General features: G+C 50.7%; 2 protein-coding genes across 16 annotated transcripts in view; one reads left to right on the top strand and one right to left on the bottom strand.

The window, feature by feature from the left end:
- Positions 1 to 17,828, top strand: part of DOCK1 (dedicator of cytokinesis 1) — a 539,709-nt gene that overhangs the window by 259,668 nt on the left and 262,213 nt on the right. The gene's annotated exons all lie outside the window — the stretch shown is intronic.
- INSYN2A (inhibitory synaptic factor 2A) overlaps positions 1 to 17,828 on the bottom strand; it is a 66,338-nt gene that overhangs the window by 38,522 nt on the left and 9,988 nt on the right. For 2 of the 4 annotated variants that reach the window (XM_084995920.1, XM_021072612.2), the window contains one exon: positions 396 to 1,578. In XM_084995920.1, coding sequence (XP_084852046.1) covers positions 396 to 1,578 — 1,183 coding nt within the window. Of the gene's footprint in view, positions 1 to 395; positions 1,579 to 1,859; positions 1,997 to 4,246; positions 4,380 to 17,828 lie in introns of those variants that run through there. The other 2 variants (XM_084995921.1, XM_084995922.1) reach the window with 2 other exon arrangements.

Consider the following 17,828-nt stretch of genomic DNA (forward strand, 5'->3'; position numbering starts at 1 on the left):
GCAAGGAGCTGCTTATTTAGAGCAGATATTCTGGACGGGCATATCTGTTATGCCTCATCGATATCATAAAGCTTTAGGCCTGGGAGAGCAAAAGCGAAATGTCCATCCATTCACTCAGAAGACGGGCTGAATTCCAGGCCAGGCACCTGAATGCTGACCAGCAAGGCAGTCCCGCAGGTGAGGATGGGTAAGGTCTAGCATCATAAAATAACCTGGGACCCCTCTGAACTTGCCCTGTGCTCAGACCGTAAGCCTGTTGGCAGAAATGTTGGCTGTAGTTCTCATGACGGATCTGGGCTTGGGGGCTCCCGATCTGCGCCCCGCCCTGGCCCCCCCCCCCCCCCAGGGTGAAGAGCCCGCGCAGAAGGTCATAAGAAAGGCGTGAGCATACATACCCTTCGCGGTGGGCCTCTCCTTTTTCCAGCTCCTGAATGACCCCCAGGAGCACTTTGATGGTTTCTTGGCTCGAACTGATCAAGTTCTCCATCATCTGCAGCTGTGCTTTCAGGTCGACCACTTCCGTGTGAGGCACGATTTGTTGGCATTCGTCACCCACCGCGAGCGCTGGCGGACAAGGCTGGTGCTCCTGCCCCGGCGGGGCCTGAGTCTGCAGGGGCGCTTCGCTACATTCCGGGGACAGGCACTGCGTCGGGGGGGCGCAGGCCAGGGCGCTGCCCGGCGGGGCCTGGAGCCCGTTGGCCTGTGCGGCCCGCCTCCGCTCCTGGTCTGCCGCGGGGCAGAGGGACCACTCGCTGGAGGGGGCAGAATGCGACAGGGCCCGCTGGGGGGCCTTGGCGCTGGGGGCGTAAACGGCGGCCACCTCCGTCTTAAACACCCTCCCGTGGGCGGGCGGAGCGGGCTCCTCGGTGTCCGGGCTGGCGCCGTCGTGCTTCGCTTTCCGGTGGGGCTGGTCGTGGGGCTCTTGGGACGGAGGCCGGGTGGCGTTCCGGGGAGGGGCGTCTCGGGGGCTGCGCGGCTCCGGGCTTGGGCAGGTGTCCGCGCAGTTGAGCCCGGCCGGCTGGTCCAGCGCGTTCACGTGCTCGTCGGAGTGGAAGACCAAGGCCGTGGTCTTCTGAACGCGGCCGGCGCCCCACCGCGCCTCCTCCCCCGGCCCCTCCTCACGCTTCGCTTTCGCATCTATCACAAACCCGTTGTTTTGGCTTTTGAAGGCATCGGCGCCTGCGATGCCCTTGAGCGTTCCTTTTTTGCGGTCCAGCGGGAACGTCTGGTAACACTTCTTCAGGTCCGGTGAGGTTTGCACGCCCGTGCTCTTGGTGACGTTGGGGATGGACCTCCGAGCGGGCACGGTCATGTACTTGCGGTAGGCGGCCCGGTAGGACGCGGGCTTGGCCTCCCGCTTGTCGCCCAGCTGCCCCGAGGCGAGCTGCGTGTCCCGCTGCTCGTTCTGCGCCTCGCAGATATCCTTAAAGCGCACCTGCAGGGCTTTATTCCGCTTTTTAATCTGCCGGTTGGGATCCAGGGCATATCTCATCTCCAGGGCCAGGCAGGCGGCGGGCTCCACTTCAGTCGCCGTCGTCGTGAGTACGCATTTGCTGGTTTCCTTACTAACCATGGTTCCTGCATATTCAGAAACAGCAACAGACGTGTGTCAGTGGAACAGCAACGCACACGCAGACGCGGGGCAGCGCCAGCTTTTGGCCGCCGTGGCGACTGCCTGCTCCCTAATTATTTTTAAACAGGTGAGGTGGCCCTTTATGCTAAGGGAAACCAGACAGGCAGCGAATCGCTGGCAGGCACAGCTTGAAATGCTTCTCAGATATGAAAGCTTGCCTCCCTCTCCATGTGGGATACACTTGTTTTCCTTTTGATAGGAATGCATGTTTCCCCATTAGACAAACCTGTTTTACGCTATTCATCAAGCGACCCAACCCTGCTGCCGTTTCCGCTTTGGGCCTCGTCTCTCACACACGGGCTCCTCTTCTTAGGCAGATGGTTTTTCCAAATGCAACTTTCTCGTTGGGGGTTTTTACTGTTTTTTTGGAGGATGATGTGATTAATCTGTAATTAGAATCCCAGAGAACTGCTCTTTCCTCCTAAAGACGTACTGGGGATTCTAGCTCCGGATCAGATAAACGTGGAGAGCCCTCCAATGAGGAACTGAAGGAACGCTACTGATGTCAGCCACTGTGGTTGCTGTGGGATGGTGGGGCGGGGGACCGTGGGCCGTGCTGCCTTATGGGAAAATCATGAGGGCTAAATCTCTGCCGCGTGGCTGGCTCCTGATGGGTTCATTCCAGCCTTGGGAAGGACATGGCTTTCCCTGCATCTACAAAGTCTGTGTTAGCAACTCTTTTCTTTGATTCTGCAGAGAGTGGTTTGGAAATACTACCCCCCCCAAGAATTTATTCATTCCAGAATCAAGTTTTGTGTTTTGATCCCAACCTCGGCAAATGAACACAATGGTGGTTGTTTCAGGATTTAAATCCTGAAAGAAAATAAAATCACAAGGCTTTATGTTAATCATGCAAATTCATCTTGGGCTGAATTATTAAATGCAACTAAAAAGATGCAGGTGGCCAGTGATTGCTCTGGGGGATACCAGTGGGGAAAATGCCTTCACTTATTAGGCAGCTTCACAGCTGTTTATTGCACATGGAAGAACTTTCTTGAGGGTTGGGCTGAAAGCGAGAAAACACAGTGAAGTATGTTTGTGAGGTAGCTTTCGCTGTTTTCCCCCCGTGTTGGAGAAGAAAACACTCAAGTGGGAGGACTCTGGGGTGTTCGGGGCCCTGGCGTCAGGTGCCCAGAGAGGCCAGGCCACTGACAGGAGCCGGCGAGAGCAGAACGAGAACAGGATTGGCAGCCCCCTGCTCTGCCCAGCCTCCACGGGAGAGCCTGCCTGCCCACCCACACGGGTGCCTCCCAGGGCGCTTGCCGGGGGCTCACAGGAACTGATGCTCTGGGCGTCAGTGGGCCTCCAGGTGCTCCGCTGCTGCAGGAGGACCATACAGTGCCACACGTCCCAGTTCAAGGAGGAAACTGGGGTTCAGAGAGGTTATGTCACCTGTTCATCATCGCATAGCAAGTAAGACTTACAGGCGGGACCCTGATCTACCCGGTCCCCCGAAGCCACGCTGCTTCTCCTACCTCAGGTGTCCAACAAACAGAGGCAGACATGTGCCCATGTCCCCCGTTCTTTACTGAGTTGGGATTGCAGGCCAGCACTTGGGATGGTTCAGCGAAGGGCAAGAGAGGAGAAGCCTGGAGCCCCCAACTGGGAGTGGGCCACAGAACTCGACTCCCTGCCTCCCCCCCACCGCCCTGACATCTGGATCTCTGCTGGGTTGGCGTCTCAGGCCAGCACGGCGCTGGCGCCTCCCAGGACTCTGGGAGTGTTACTGAGTGAGCAGCTTAGAGGAAGTTCGAGGGCTTCATCAATTATGCCTTGAACAGTGAGCTGGAAATCACGACAGAGGACCTCAGGATTCACCCTGCAGAGCTGGGTGTCCATCACGCCGGGCTTTCCCAGCCTGGGCACTCCTGGCAGCAGAGCCTGGGTGATTCTTTGCTGTGGGTGCTCTCCTAGGCGGGGAAGGGTGTTAGTGAGCGTCCTGGCTTCTCCTCACTAGAGGTTCATACCCCCGCCCCAGAGTCTCTGCTAGACGGATCCCCAGATGAATGGCCCTGGGGGCATAACTGTCCCCAGGGGAGAAGCACTGCATTAGACCCTTATCCTTGGGGCGGCCTGAGTGTGTCCTGCAGGTAAGGCTTGGGTGGAAAGTCGCCACGTGACAGAGCAGGAACAGAGGGCAGTGTCGCACCTCCCCTGGGTGGGGTGAGGGCGGGGTGGGGCCTCTGCAAAGTGCCAGCTGGGGAACCTCCAGTCTGGAAAAATCCAGCTCTGTGCTGAGCCAACACACCCCTGAAGCCTGTGTGCCCTCTGATAAAAGAATCAATCTGAAACGATCACATCGGGGGTAGTTTGGAGAAGGCCGAGCACAAGCTTTCTTTGGTCTTGGGTGCTCTACCAGGCCCTGCAGCGATTTGAAGCCCTCTATAATTTGAAACTCAAAGAACTAGGCTGTTGGGGAGAGAAGGCAAACAGAGAGGCACAGCCTGGAATCGATGTGGGTGGTGGGCAGGACAGGGCGCATGCCTGCGGAGGGCGGATAACAGAGATGGTTAAGAGACTCTTATCCCATCAGGTTAAAAGATGTGCACGGAGGGACCTCGTGGAGGGAGAGCATGGGGGACAGTGAGGACAATAAGGAAATGAAATCTTCACCCTCACGCTTATCTCATAGTCATTCTTGAAAGCCTCTGTGGTCCAGGGATGTCAGAATGTATTGTGCCATCATTCTGCAGAAGACCTTCATACTGGGGAAAATTTGAAAGAGAGAGCATTTTTACAAAAAGCAATTTACCAGTAATTTTTCAGCCTTTTCCCTGCCACGACTGAAAAATGTGTGTCTGAATAAGTTTGTCCTACCACGCTATTCATCATCACGATTTGCCAAGAACGGCACTGAAATAATTTTTTTTACATCAGTCTGCTGGTTTGGAAAGATATTCTGAGCCTCGGACTCAACCAGCGAACTAATAAAACAAATCAGAAGCATTAATTGCCAGTGGCAAAATAATAATACTAAAAATTGCTAAGCCTTTCTGTGTTTTACAGGGAGTTGCAAAGTATATAAAACTCATTTCCTTATTAGTGAAAATCATGGTGATAAATAGGATTTTTTTTATTGTTTGTTGTTGCTGAATTTTTTTTTTTTATTGTTTTTTATTGTTTGTTGTTGCTGAATTTTTTTTTTTTTTTTGAGTAATGGTAATGGAGTCATCCTAATTCCGCTGATAGTAAAGACAGCACAGAGTTTCGTAGATGATTTTTTCTGCCTTCGGATGAGGTTGTGAGTTCTACTGGTGGCTGATGGACATTTTCTAAAGCTTCACAATGGAATTTTCCTGGACATTAACAACTACTTTCAGAGTTCCCATCGTGGTGCAGCGGAAATGAATCCGACCAGGAACCATGAGGTTGCGGGTTCCATCCCTGGCCTCGCTCAATGGATTAAGGACCTGGTGTTGCTGTGGCTGTGGTGTAGACCGACAGGTACAGCTTTCATTAGACCCCGAGCCTGGGAACCTCCATATGCCAAGGGTGTGGCCCTAAAAAGACCAAAAAAAAAAAAGAATTACTTTGATCTTGAGTTTGACACATCTTTCCAGGCCGCTCCTTTACGGTTTAGTGGGTGTTGGGGGGGTGGGGGCAGGGCTTGTGGGGATTCCCATTAAGACAATGATCTTTTTATGAAAGAGAATTGGACAGTCTATCGATGAGAGTCCACGAGACAAGTGGAGCTTTCTGGCACACCTGTTCATTCCTCCGTGTCCACGTTACAGAGTGACAGAGCAGTCCGTCCGTGGGGTACCTGCTTCTGTGCCCTCACCAAATGCTGGCATTGTCCTTTGCATGCCACTTGCCTTCTTTTCCTTGCTCTTCAAGACAGCCTCACCGTGGAGGCGCTATTGTTGTGCCCCAGCTACAGAACGAGCACCCCGGGCACAAGATGGGTTTTAGAACGTGCCCAGCGCCACACAGCCAGTGCTTCCCCTTAAGTCCCCAGGCCTTTAGGGCCCTGCTTCTGCCTGGGGAAATCTGTCACGGGGGCGCCCCCCTGGTCCACCTCAGCGTCTAACAGCTGGAAGCCCCAGGAGCAGTTTCCTTGGCCTGTTGCCACAAAGCATCAGGGCGCAGGTCACACAGAGCCCCCCCGCCCCCAGGTAGATCCTGAGGCCTCCCTGGTCCTGGGCACAGACTCAGTCCCATCCCGGCTGCCTTGAGTATCAAATTGAGTATGGACCCCAGACGGCGTTTTCCACGAAGACCTGCCTGGCCTGCGTCGCCCCAGAACCAGAGACTCTGGTTCTTAATCGCTTGGCCCTAAAGCAGCAGGAGTTCATAAAGTTTATTTTTCCTAAGACAACTGTGTTTTAGAATCCGCCGGGCTGTGCTGTCTTCAGGTGAAAATGGCAAAGTCATAGTTGTGCCTGGCTGGCTCAGGGAGAGCTTGATGTGGAGGAGCTGTTTGGAATATAAATGTCTTAATTACCCTCAAATTAAATTTCATAATCAAATGTGAGTTGTAAATATATAAACCCTGTATTTTTAGATTAGTGATGGAAAGTCATCTCTGCGTGCTGCTTTAAATTAATAGCTTATATAAAAATGTTCACTCCAGCCTAAAGGAGTGAAAAATGGAAGTAACTAAATGCCTAACAATAGGTAAATGGTTAAGTAAATTATGGTGTACAGTCACTCCGTGTGGCCATTAAAATGATAATTATAAAGATTATTTAGTATCGGAGAAAAACGCTTGGGAAAGAATGTTAGGTGAGAGAAAGCAGTCCGCTGAATTGCACTGTTGGGAAGTGATCTAAAATGCTCATCACAGTGGAATCGAGACCAAACCCTGGGGGAGGTTTACTTTGTCTCCTCTTTTCCAGTTTGGGTGGGGGACGCTGCCAGGTTGTTACACTGTTCGCCAATTAAAAAGCCCCAGGGCAACTTCAGTGCACACCTCAGGCAGCAGAACAGCATCCAGCCTCTGGAAAATATAAACACTTGGATGGGAATATGCAAAACCCAGAAATGATTAGATGTGGGTAGAAGCCGTCTCTCAAAGGTCATCTTTTATTGTTTTGCGGAAGCCCTGGATCAAGAAAGAAAATGAACTTCAAAATACTGATGGCGTCCGTGTGCCTGTGCATGTATTATCTGCCGAGGTGTCTACACGTGTATGCAGAGGGGCGCCGATGGCTAGGGGAGCCGGGGACTGTCTCGTGGGAGACAGATGGATCGGTAGGTAAGCAAACTCACTGTTGGGCTGGAATCAGCCATCTGCTTTCATGAGGAATCGCCTGGTTTTGACCTATAATCTGCAGGACCCACAGAGAGAGAGAGAGAGAGAGAGAGGACACCTCCGTCGGGTTAGCTCCATCCTCCAGGTCTGCTGGGACCCAGAGGTTTCCCGTCTGGCAGAATGCAGTCGGCTGGCAGTGGGGCTGGGAGTGGGGTAGCCCTGCCAAGGCCCACCCCGCCCCACTGTCCTGTCAGTCAGTGCCCTGGCATCGAGCAAAACAGCCAGGCAAGCAATCTGACGAGTTTGGAAAGGGACTGTATGATATTATTGGTTTTTCTCGTGGCTTCCCCGCTGTTGAGACACCTTGGCGTCGAAGATGCTGGCTGGAATTCAAAATTAATTGGGTCAGCATTTTATTCTATATGCACAGGGAATGCCTGAACATTAGGCGGCTCAGAGTGGGTGGGGGGGGTCGGGGGGGGGGGCAAGGGAATGCAGCTTCCTTTAACCCGCTGCTTCCCAGAGGGAGAAGGAAGGAAGACAGAACCTCCCGGTTAATGAATTCCTCTGCCCTGGGAAGTGGTTAACTTTGAGAGCCGCTTCATAGGCACTCATTGATCCTTCCAAAATGCACGCCCTCCTTTCCTCCAGGCAAAGCTAACTGCTATAGATTTTGGACTGTGTCTTAGTTAGATTCATTATCCAGTTTAATTTCCTTTAATACACGGAAACGATATTTTTCCAGACATTTGTTCCTTTCTTCAGAGGTCACTGCTAAGAGGGCTAAGAAAATGAATGCTGCCACCCCTCTGAGATTGAGCCCTGGGGGTGGGCCGCTCCCATCCGGGTGTCCACAGCCATGGCCCCCTTGGAGAAAACACCCAGGTCACGCCCCAGTCCCTGGATTTGTGGACTGTTGCAGGGAGGCCTCCATCATTCAGACGTAAGGAGCATCCCATTGGAAGCAGGGCCAAGGGCGCTCCTGAGGCAGAAGAAACAGCTAGGTGGGGCCTCAGCTCATACCTCTGATTTAAAAAAAAAAAAAAAACCAACCCATTTTAACCTGAAGAAAACCTTTGCTCAATTACTCCAGCCACATAATATAAACAGACTCCTCCTGGCCTGCTTCAAACAAGTAGCAGCAGGGGAAGTGAACCATCCATTGCACATGTGCATTCTTGGTTTAGTGTTGAGGTTTTAGAGGAACCAGAGGACGCCCAGTTCATTGCACCAGACTTTCGTCAGTGTTTCACTATTCATTTAGTTCTGCGATGTTCTGCTGATGTGAACCTTGTTCATCCTCTGTCCAAATGGAATCTAAACTGGTAGAAATGAATTAGCAAAGTGTTATGATGGTGGCAAAAATCAATGGGGAACAAAAATGCCGCCGGCAAATGAGAGGTTACATCAGTGAACAAAATGCTGTTTGCAGCCGTGCGCTTTGCTAACCACGTCCAAAAAGAATTCAGCGAGGTGGGCTCCCACTCACCAAAATCATCTCTAAGACGAATAACAGGAACTCGTTTCCCCATTCTTCTCTCCACCTTCAGTATTTTCAGTGACAGAAAATATCGGATATACGGCCTTTAGTTTGGAGCCCCGCTCATGAGCGCATTTAGATTATGTTAGCAAAGAGCTCACCCCCTCTCTTCCCTGATGGCTCCAGGTACATAAGCAACAATCAGCTGACAGGGAGGGCCCCAACCCCAAAAGGCTGGAATTAGGGGATGCAGAAGAAGTAGCCAACTTTTCTTAGACGTCAAGGGACTCTTGCTCCTTTGAGACGTGTGTTTACTGGAAGGTGCTTTGAGAGGGTTGTGCCTCATTGATGAACTATGATGAATCCATACTATATACATATTTTACTAAATCGCATGTTTTAACTCATGATATATCTGAAGCTAAAATTAGAACCGTACGTTTACCCAAAAGTCTCAAAAGGGCGTGTGTTCCCCGCTGCTTCTCCGAGCGGAGTCTCAGGCTACCATCTTGGAACACACCCAGGCAGCGTTTCTGAATGGAGGTCGCCGCTCACTGCAGGTGCCGTCAATGAGAGGTGAAGAGGCAAGGCCATGCGAGTGTCCATCTCTGACCATCACAGCAGATCCCTGGGTGTTTTTCACGGTAGCGTGTCTCCCGCCTTTCCCTGGTCTAGCCAAACTGTAGACTTTGCAAGGTCTTGCGTTTGCTGCAGAGGTAGGAAGCCAAGAAGGAGAGGGAGAAAGGAGCATTTCTTGTCATCAGCTTCTATTTATAAGGGGACAGCAAAATGTGCAGAGACTCCTGTCCAGGACAGAGTCCCAACAAAAAGCCATAGTCAGAGCCAGGACGTGTGGTCTTTCAGCTCTGACACATTGTGTCAGCCGTGGTCCAGCGCGGAAAGGTGGCTTGGTCTGAATTAGCACGTCTTTCCTGTGACGGGCTAGATGCAGGGACTCTTTAGCCTCAGTGTGGAGCAAAAGGATATGAATTAAGACCCCTTTCCTCTCCTTCCATTTCAGCTGATGAACAAGGTGGAGAACCTCAGAAATGAGAGATGTTATCAGTGGAGACAAAACTTAGGCTCCACAGAGAGCGGGCGGACAGTCTCTGGGGACATGGACACGGAAGGCGTGTTCCCAGTAACAACTGATGGGTACTCATTGCAGGTGCACGCCCGGTCAACGTGCAGTGTGCAGGACCCAAATTATCACTCTTGTGGGCGGGAGGTGAAAAGGAGAAAACAGACGGAAAGTGTGTGTCGCACACCGTAACGTCCAAATAGCTGTCCCATTTTATTCCTTATCACAAATTCTGTTCCTCATGGATCCTGGTGGGATGTTCTACTTTGTCAGGTCCGTCGGTTCTTTCATTCCTTCTGACCAACAGCGACCGCGAGGGTCTGTCATCCCCCCGCGTCACCCTAAGCAGTTACTTTTTAAAACCAGGCAGCCACACCCCTCCCCCAGAGTTCTGTTCTGGCTTCTTTGGCAGTTGGCTTCCTTGCCTCGGCAGGGTCTCCGGCAGCCTGGAGAGCTTAGTGTGACCTCCTGCCAGGAGATCTGGCACAGGGCAACTTATTGAGACCCCGATGGGCTGTTTTCTACCCGGGAACACAGCTACTGCTTTCCCCTCTGCTGAGCGGGGAGCAGAGATGGCCAGTGTTAAGTGAGGGGCTGAACTTGGCTTTGCCTCAGGGTCGAGAGATCCATGCTCCGTCCATCAGTGGTTCTTCCAGGGCGTTTATTCTGCAGGCGCCTTAGAATAACAATGCTGAGCGTGCTCTGCCTGACCAACCGGCCTAGTTTCATCCCCCAAACCGTCCTCACCAGGTCCTGCGGTTGTTTGTCCTTCCTTCCCAGTGCTTCACCTATTGACCTTCTCCTTTGTATTCACACCGTTCCCACCCTGACCTTGAGGTTGTTACAGACCCTGCCTTGGGCTCTCCATCCCTTGTCCCGCACGTCCTCATAGTCCAGACTTCAAGTGCAAACATCTCCTCTCTGGATACCTCAGGCCATTCCAAATGGGTCCCCGTTTGGAAGTGGTTTCCTAAAAGCAACTGTTGAAGGGTCCTCTAGAATCACTGCCATCCTGCTAATCTCCCTAGACTTCTCAGGGCTCCTCCGAAACCCTCTGCTCAAGGTAAGCCGGTTCCTGTACCATCTCGAGAAGATGCCCTGGTCACTCCCTTCCTTGTGACTCCCAATGGTTCCTGTTCCAGGGCTGGGCTCCTTCTTCATGGTCAGGGTCTAGCCTTGCTCTCCTGGGCTTCTCTAGTCCTCGTGCTGCCTTTGCGGACTCGGTAAACTGCACCTGCACGTGGAGGGTGACTCGGACCCCACACCATGTGGCCGTCAGCCTGGGAAAGACGGTCCCCTGTGGGGAGCCCCAGCCTGCCGTGCTCAGGACCACCGTGGAGGCAGGAAGAAGAAAGTGCCCAGTGTTTCCTGGGTGCCAGGCAGGCCTTGCCTGGGAGACATGGACAAGTGGGCTTAAAGCACCAGTGACTTTGCTTAGATGTGTCAGTTCTTACACTTACATAAGTGTTTGTACACTAGCTTCTGCTAAGCATCTCCTCCCTCTCCAACTCAATCAGCCTTTGATCCTTGCTAATTAGTTTGAGAATATACTGATATACATCCCGGTATCCTCACGGAAGGGGGGGGGGGGCTACCCATGACATTTTAAGAAGGCTTAGGATGGGTACTCAATATTATTGGCTTCCGTGGGTTCTTTCTGCATAACCTGGACCCTCAGGTCAGAGGGAGCCTGGATCCTCAGATCTGGTGGAACATGGTATTCTGAAACCTGGGCGGAGATCAGAGGAGTGGACAGGAAAGGGACAGAATTTCTTTAGTTTAAGTAAAGCCTCGGCCACAGATTTTTATCTTCTAAACCTTGGTGTCACGCTCTTGAGTTCGGCTGCTACAAAGTATCACCTTAAATCTTTTTTGTGTGTGTGGATAGAGGAGAAAGAGATGACCCACACACTTACAAAAATGAGTAGATGGTTCAGAAGTGGCGTCTGTTTTTCATTTAATCATAAAGTACATTGACCAACAGGGCTGTTCTTAGCTTACCCAGACTTCTTCTTGGGACTGGGATGTGGTCATGGCAAAATAAACTAAGAATTTAATTCAAAAATCTCAATGGTTTGGGATGACATAAACATATTAGAGAGCATAGACTTGTTGCTATGCTCAGCCTTCTAACTGGACTCTAGATTTTGCTGGAAAAGAGAAACCACTGACCTTTGGGAGGAAAATCAATAGGGAGTCAGGAGTGCACCTGTGTATGAGGTTACTTCACAGCGTGTTTGTTTTTGCCCAAAGGTCTTGAGTGAAATAAATACCGTTTCATTTTTCCTTACTTTGAGTTGAGAACAGACAACATAAAATGGTACTCAATACATAAGATCAATACTTAGGAATATATTTCTGCACTACTTTTTGTCCATGATGGACATGGAGAGGAAGGAAAGGGGAAATTGGGAGATAGACAGAGGAAATGGGAGGGGAACAGTGACAACGAAAACCACAGAGAAAGACAGACAGACAGACAGAGGACAGGAAGGGGTGGCGCTGAGGAGTGCAGTCCAGATAAAGCACACTACATCCTGGGTGCTCTGAACTGGGGCGGAGGCACAGAGCATTCCAATAGACCGGAGCCAGGGCCGTCAGCTTTTCCGCTGCTCTGTCTTGGGCAGTGGCAGCAGCCCTTCTCCTTGTGTCTAAAAGGGAGCTGAGATGGTTCCTCCCAGGGAAAAACCAAAAATCAAGGTGAGCAGAGGTGACCGGGGCAGGACGTCATAGAGTCTCTCGTTCTATGAAGTCCCAGCATCCAATAAGCACAAGTTTCGACTGAATGGAAAAGCACATTTTAGGTGGACACTTCTGTATTCTGCTTCTGTCCTTCGGTCTCTCCAGCACCTCCCTCTTCCCTCGCAGGGATTGTAGGAAGGGAGAGAGGACAGAGGGGGAGGGAGTGCAGGTCCACGAAGCGCAATGAGCATCTTAGTGCATGAGCGGTGCTGCCGGTCATGAAACGATGCTCCGTGCACATCAGAATCCTCAAAATGCTTCTAAAAAGGGAAACCTAAGTCCTTCCCAGCCTCACATGATCCCTTGTCTCCTTTGGCCTTCCTGGAACCTTGGAGGCGCGCATAGGCATGGAAGACACAGAACCTTTTACAAGGTTTTGCTCTTAAAGAAAGCATTTTTGGCCACATAAGGGAAAAGAATCTGGAGGCAGGCTGTGCTCCTCCCAGAAAAAGCAGGAGAGACAAACCTCCATTTGGGGGCCTGGCTCTAGAAGTAACATACTGGTCCCCACCCAGGTCCAGGTGGTCAGTTTCAGCAGATGGTGACAGGGTAGCCAAGATCACTTTGATAAGGCATCCAAGATGAAGAACCACTGGTCTACGTGCTTCCGTCCGCTCCCCTTCTTCTCCTGTATTTCCTGCTGTGTCCCTGAAGTTTAGAGCAACACGTGGCAGATAAACGGTGCCCATAAATATTTACGGATTGAAGCGATGAATGAAAGATGTCTCAGGGCAGCAAGCGGAGTCGTCCCCTTCTGCGTTTTTCTAAAATGAACCTGGGGCCCAGCCAGAGCCCAGGTCACGGCCATTTGGGTGTGCTCCCCACGGCCCCCCACTCAGGCATCAGCAGTGGAGGTAGACTCCTTTCCACAGAGCAGCACATTGTCACCGTCAGCATTTAAAATAGGGGACTTTGGAGTTCCCGTCGTGGCTCAGTGGTTAACGAATCCAGCTAGGAACCATGAAGTTGCAGGTTCAATCCCTGGCCTTGCTCGGCGGGTTAAGGATCCGGCATGGCCGTGAGCTGTGGTGTAGGTCACAGACACGGCTCGGATCCTGCATTGCTGTGGCTGTGGTGTAGGCTGGCAGCTGTAGTGCTGATTAGACCCCTAGCCTGGGAACCTCCATATGCCGTGGGTGCATCCCTAGAAAAGACAAAAAGACTAAAATAAAATAAAATAAAATAGGGGACTTTAACTATCAAGAGTCAGTTTCAAGTAAATTGTCCCCTGGCGGGGCCATAGCAGGGATATGGCCCATCATGCCTGTTTTCTTTTGACGATTCTGGTTGGGGCTGCAGCACAGCTGGAAATCTGGCTCTTCCTAGGAGTTCCATGGGCAGGGGAAGCGCTTCTCACTGGGGACCTGAGGTCTGAGATTAAGTGTTAGTGCCAGCCTTTTCAAGGAATCATTGACATGTAGGATTTTAGCAGCTGGCACGGGAGTTACACAAGGTCGTCCCTTTGGCCTTCCCTCATTCTCCTCTTTAACTGTCATGCTCATTCCTGGCTGTGTAGTATCGCTTGGTGCTTAAGAACTGGGGTTTAGGGACTGAATGCCTGGTTCTGGCCCTTCCACAAATTACCCAGAATCCTGAGCCAGCTATATAATCCGACAGAGTAAAGGTATTAATAAGAGCTGCTCTGTCTATCCTGCCTGGCTCGGGTTAGGTACCAGTCTGCGCTTTACACATGTCCTAACATGCTGTTTTCCAAATACTCTGAAGGAGGAGCTACCATTTTTTCACAGGTAGGGAAGCAGGCACGGCACGGTGGGGCCATGTCCCACCAAGACGGTACGTGGAACTGGGCCTGGACATGTGGACAGTGTCCCCTGGACACGGCTCTGAGGGCTCAGGTGGCCAGTGCCTCTGACGCCCTCTGTCTATGGTCCAGGCGATGCTGCTGCTGGTGATGGAGTGATGGTGATGGGACAACCCTCTTAAGAACACGTTATGCCTGTGAAGGGCACTGGATCGGTTACTTGAGAAAAACAGGCTTGAGAACCACCTGCCAGTTTTCTATTTTGGATGGCTGCTTAAAAAGCATATAGTCGTCCTGGGTGGTTGCTTTCAAGCAGGGCAGCCAGTGGCCGTCTTCACAGATTCTTTAGATGGAGAGTGAGAGTGGATGCTTTGAGGTAGAACCTCAATGGTCTCTAGGACTGAATTGAGAGCCAGGGGCTCTGGGTTCTGGTCCATTCCCCACCCCTCCCTCAGCAGCTGACCACATCTCATGGAGAGTGGACACCTTTCCTGAGCTTACACTGCCCAGCAAGACGGTGCCGTATTTTCTCAGATCCAGTGTTCCAGTCCTATGACAGACTCCCCCATTTAGCCTAACTCTGAGAATGTTTGCCACACTAGCAAATCTGACAGACACAATAAATAAAGGACAGACATACTTAGAGGCGAGGTAATATTACATATGGAGGCACAGAGAAATAGCAAAAACGAAACAAATTAAACAGAGCTGGAAACACGTCTGCGAAAGCCATCACACTGACAACTACTTTTAAAACAAACATATGCAGGCAATAATTGAGAAAAGCAGTTATCATGGGGTTTTTCAATGGCCCAAGAAGCCGTATGAAAAATATGGTTTAAAAGTGAGAAACTTATCTCCTTCAGCACTTTTAAAATTTCAAACTTTCTACGCTTGCATGTGCTATGAACTTTTTCTTGGGAGTGGTTCTTCCTTATACTTCTCCAAGCGATGTGTGTCTTAAGTGCATGATTAACTAGTCATTTGGGCCCTGCGATTTCAAAAAGGAAAAAAAGAAAAGACCAAACACAAAACCAAACCAAAACCCCACGTCTCTGTGAGCCACTCTGGTATTGATCAGAAAGGAAGCGATGCCCGGATGGGTCTGAGCCAAAGACCAATGGAGTTGCTGCGTCATGACGTCACATTGAGGGGCGGGGTCAAGGCCAAGAAGTGGCCCTCTTCTGGTTGTCCTTGAGTTGCCCTGGCAAGCTCGCTGGTATTTTGGTCACGTGAAAATTCCCTTCAACCAAAAGAATGTCAGCACGGGGGGGGGGGGGGGGGGGGGGTAAAATGGATCTGGAGGTTGTCATACTAAGTGAAGTATGCTAGACAGAGAAAGCAAAACAGGGCAGATCTCACTTTTATGTGGAATCTTAAATATATATATATATATATATATATATATATACAGGTCAACTTCTATACAAAACAGAACTAAACCCACAGACACAGAAAACAAACTTCTTATAGTTACCAGAGGAGCAAGGGAGGGTTCTGTTAGGAGTTTGGAAGTAACATATACACACTACTGTATATAAAAGGAATAACACACAAGGACCTACTCTGTAGCACAAGGAACTCTACTCAGGTTATTTCGTAATAACCTATAAGGGAAAGGAATCTGAAAGAAAAAGATATATGTATGTGTAATTGAATCATTCTGCTGTACACTTGAAACTATCACAACATGGTAAATTAACTCAACTCAAACATAATCTTTCTTTAAAAACTCAGCTTCTACCCTTGCGAATTTTTCCCAAAGGAAACTGTGGTTGCGTTGCGGGTAGAAGGCCCTTTGAGGCTTTCTTGTTTCCTAATCACGGCCTGGCCCAGATGCAAGGCTCATCCATCTCTAGAAGCTGACTTCCTTGTTAGCAACTTCTTGAGATACTTCCTTTTAATTTCTACTTCCAAAAAAGTACAACCTGAGGAGTTCCCGTCGTGGCTCAGTGGAAACAAATCTGACTAGCATCCATGAGGACACAGGTTCGATCCCTGGCCTCGCTCAGTGGGTTAAGGATCCGGCATTGGTCTTAGCTGTGGTGCAGGTCGCAGATGCGTGGCTCAGGTCCCACGTTGCTGTGGTGGTGGTCGTGGCCGGCAGCTGCAGCTCTGATTCGACCCCTAGCTTGGGAACCTCCATATGCCGCGGGTGCAGCCCTCAAAAGCAAAAAAAAAAAAAAAAAAGTACAACTTGAAATGAAAGAAACAAAATTTACTGTCCAATCTGGAGTCTGTGTATTTCTAGCAAAACCACTTACTAGGTTTGTTGTTAATAGCGTCATTAAATATTTAGCAAGCACCTGTTATTAGAGGGCGTATTCTTAGCCCTTTAAGAGTTTCTTTGTGTTGTGAATCCTGTGGTCCAGTTTTCTCCTCTTTGAAAGTATTTCTCTCATGGCAGTTCTAAGAAGTAAGAGATGACGAAAAACCTGTTTGTTTTTTAATTAATATTTCCAGTTGTAAACCCCTTCTTCATATTTCTAATAGGAAGCCTGTCTTCCCCCCACAAACCTGCTGGCTTCCTGACTCCTCGGTTTCCATGGATGCCTGACCACCTTGTCTGCCTGGGCTGGTAGCATCTCTAATCCCTTCGTCTTGGGCCATATCACCAAGATGTGTTTCTCTCCCAGCTGCCCCCTTACATCCATTCTCATGGTCACCAGTCACCCTTCCTACCAGCTAATTCTCACTTGTCACAGCCTCTCACCCCAGCTCCAGTTCCTCCTCTCTGGCTCCTCTCTAGCTGTCACTGGAAACGGATGCTGTTGTTCAGACCATTCCGTGGGTGCCCATTGCCAGTGGACACGGGAATTTTCTGTCCTGCTGGGTCCTCCTCAGACTGCTGCTTCACTCTCTGATCTTCACCCCGAAAGCTTGGCTCAGTGTCACTTCCCTTCCCACACAGCCTCATGTTCCGAGCACCCGGCGGCTGTGCTTTAGCCGCAGAATCTGTGTGTGCCGAGCGTTGCCCGGTCCTGCCGGGGAACCTGAAAAGCACACCCTTTGTCCTCTGCTGATCCTACCTCCCACCTCCGCCCTCCCTCCTGGCCTTGGCCTTCTTGAGGTCCTGTCACTCATCCGGCAACCCTCACACATGGCCACGGCCACTCCTGCCACTGCTGGGTACATTTCCACAGTCCAGCCTGCCTTTCCAGACCAAGCCATCTGCATATCAATCTACTTTCCAGGGCCTGCCCATTATCGGAGCCCAGGTTTTATGGTTCCATGACATTTCCAAGGATGCTGAAATCGCTTCTTCCGGAAGTAAGCTGCTTCCAGGGAGCAAAATGCAGATAATATGAGGTGTTCCGAGTCTAACTCCTGAGGACACACGGAAAAGATAAAGAAACAGGCTGTGGACAAACGTAGGAAACTTCCCCGGGGAAGAACCAGCGTGGAGGGACCCACGTTGCCAGGGAATGACCTAGAAACACAAAGACTGGTCAGTTTCATTATGGTCGGTGGTGGCTATGCTGTCTCTCCACAGTGGCTTCTTCCCTGAGCAGCTGAAATGAGGCCCCCAAAGCATCAGCCTCCCCTTCCTGCCCTTTCTCTCTGGAGTCTGGATAAGGCGAGGGAGTACTTTTTACTGGCAGGGCTGCTTGTCATATTTCTGGCATCCCAAAGCCTCCTCCCCTGTCTCTCCTATGCTGTCGTCTTTTTTTTACTACATTGCATTTTATGCCCAAGGCTAGATTATGGAGGATTGGACTGAGACATGAACTTCAAGCAGCATTGTGCCATGCTGTTGTGATTTTTTAAAAAGTTTCGTCACTCTTATCGGGGCCCTAAGAGCAAAACTCGGGTGAAGCTCTGATGTGCACACGTGAGCCTCTCTCTGCTCTGTTCTTGCTCAGACGTCTCACCAGCAAGATGACATGGTAAAGAGAGCACGTCTGTGGGCTTGCCGTGCTGGGGGCGATCAGGTCC

This window comes from Sus scrofa, chromosome 14 (genome assembly GCF_054392235.1).
Source record: "Sus scrofa isolate SSC_HxYL_T2T_F1_AM1 chromosome 14, Sscrofa_HxYL_maternal_Yorkshire_Landrace_v2.0, whole genome shotgun sequence".
Classification (NCBI taxonomy): domain Eukaryota; kingdom Metazoa; phylum Chordata; class Mammalia; order Artiodactyla; family Suidae; genus Sus; species Sus scrofa.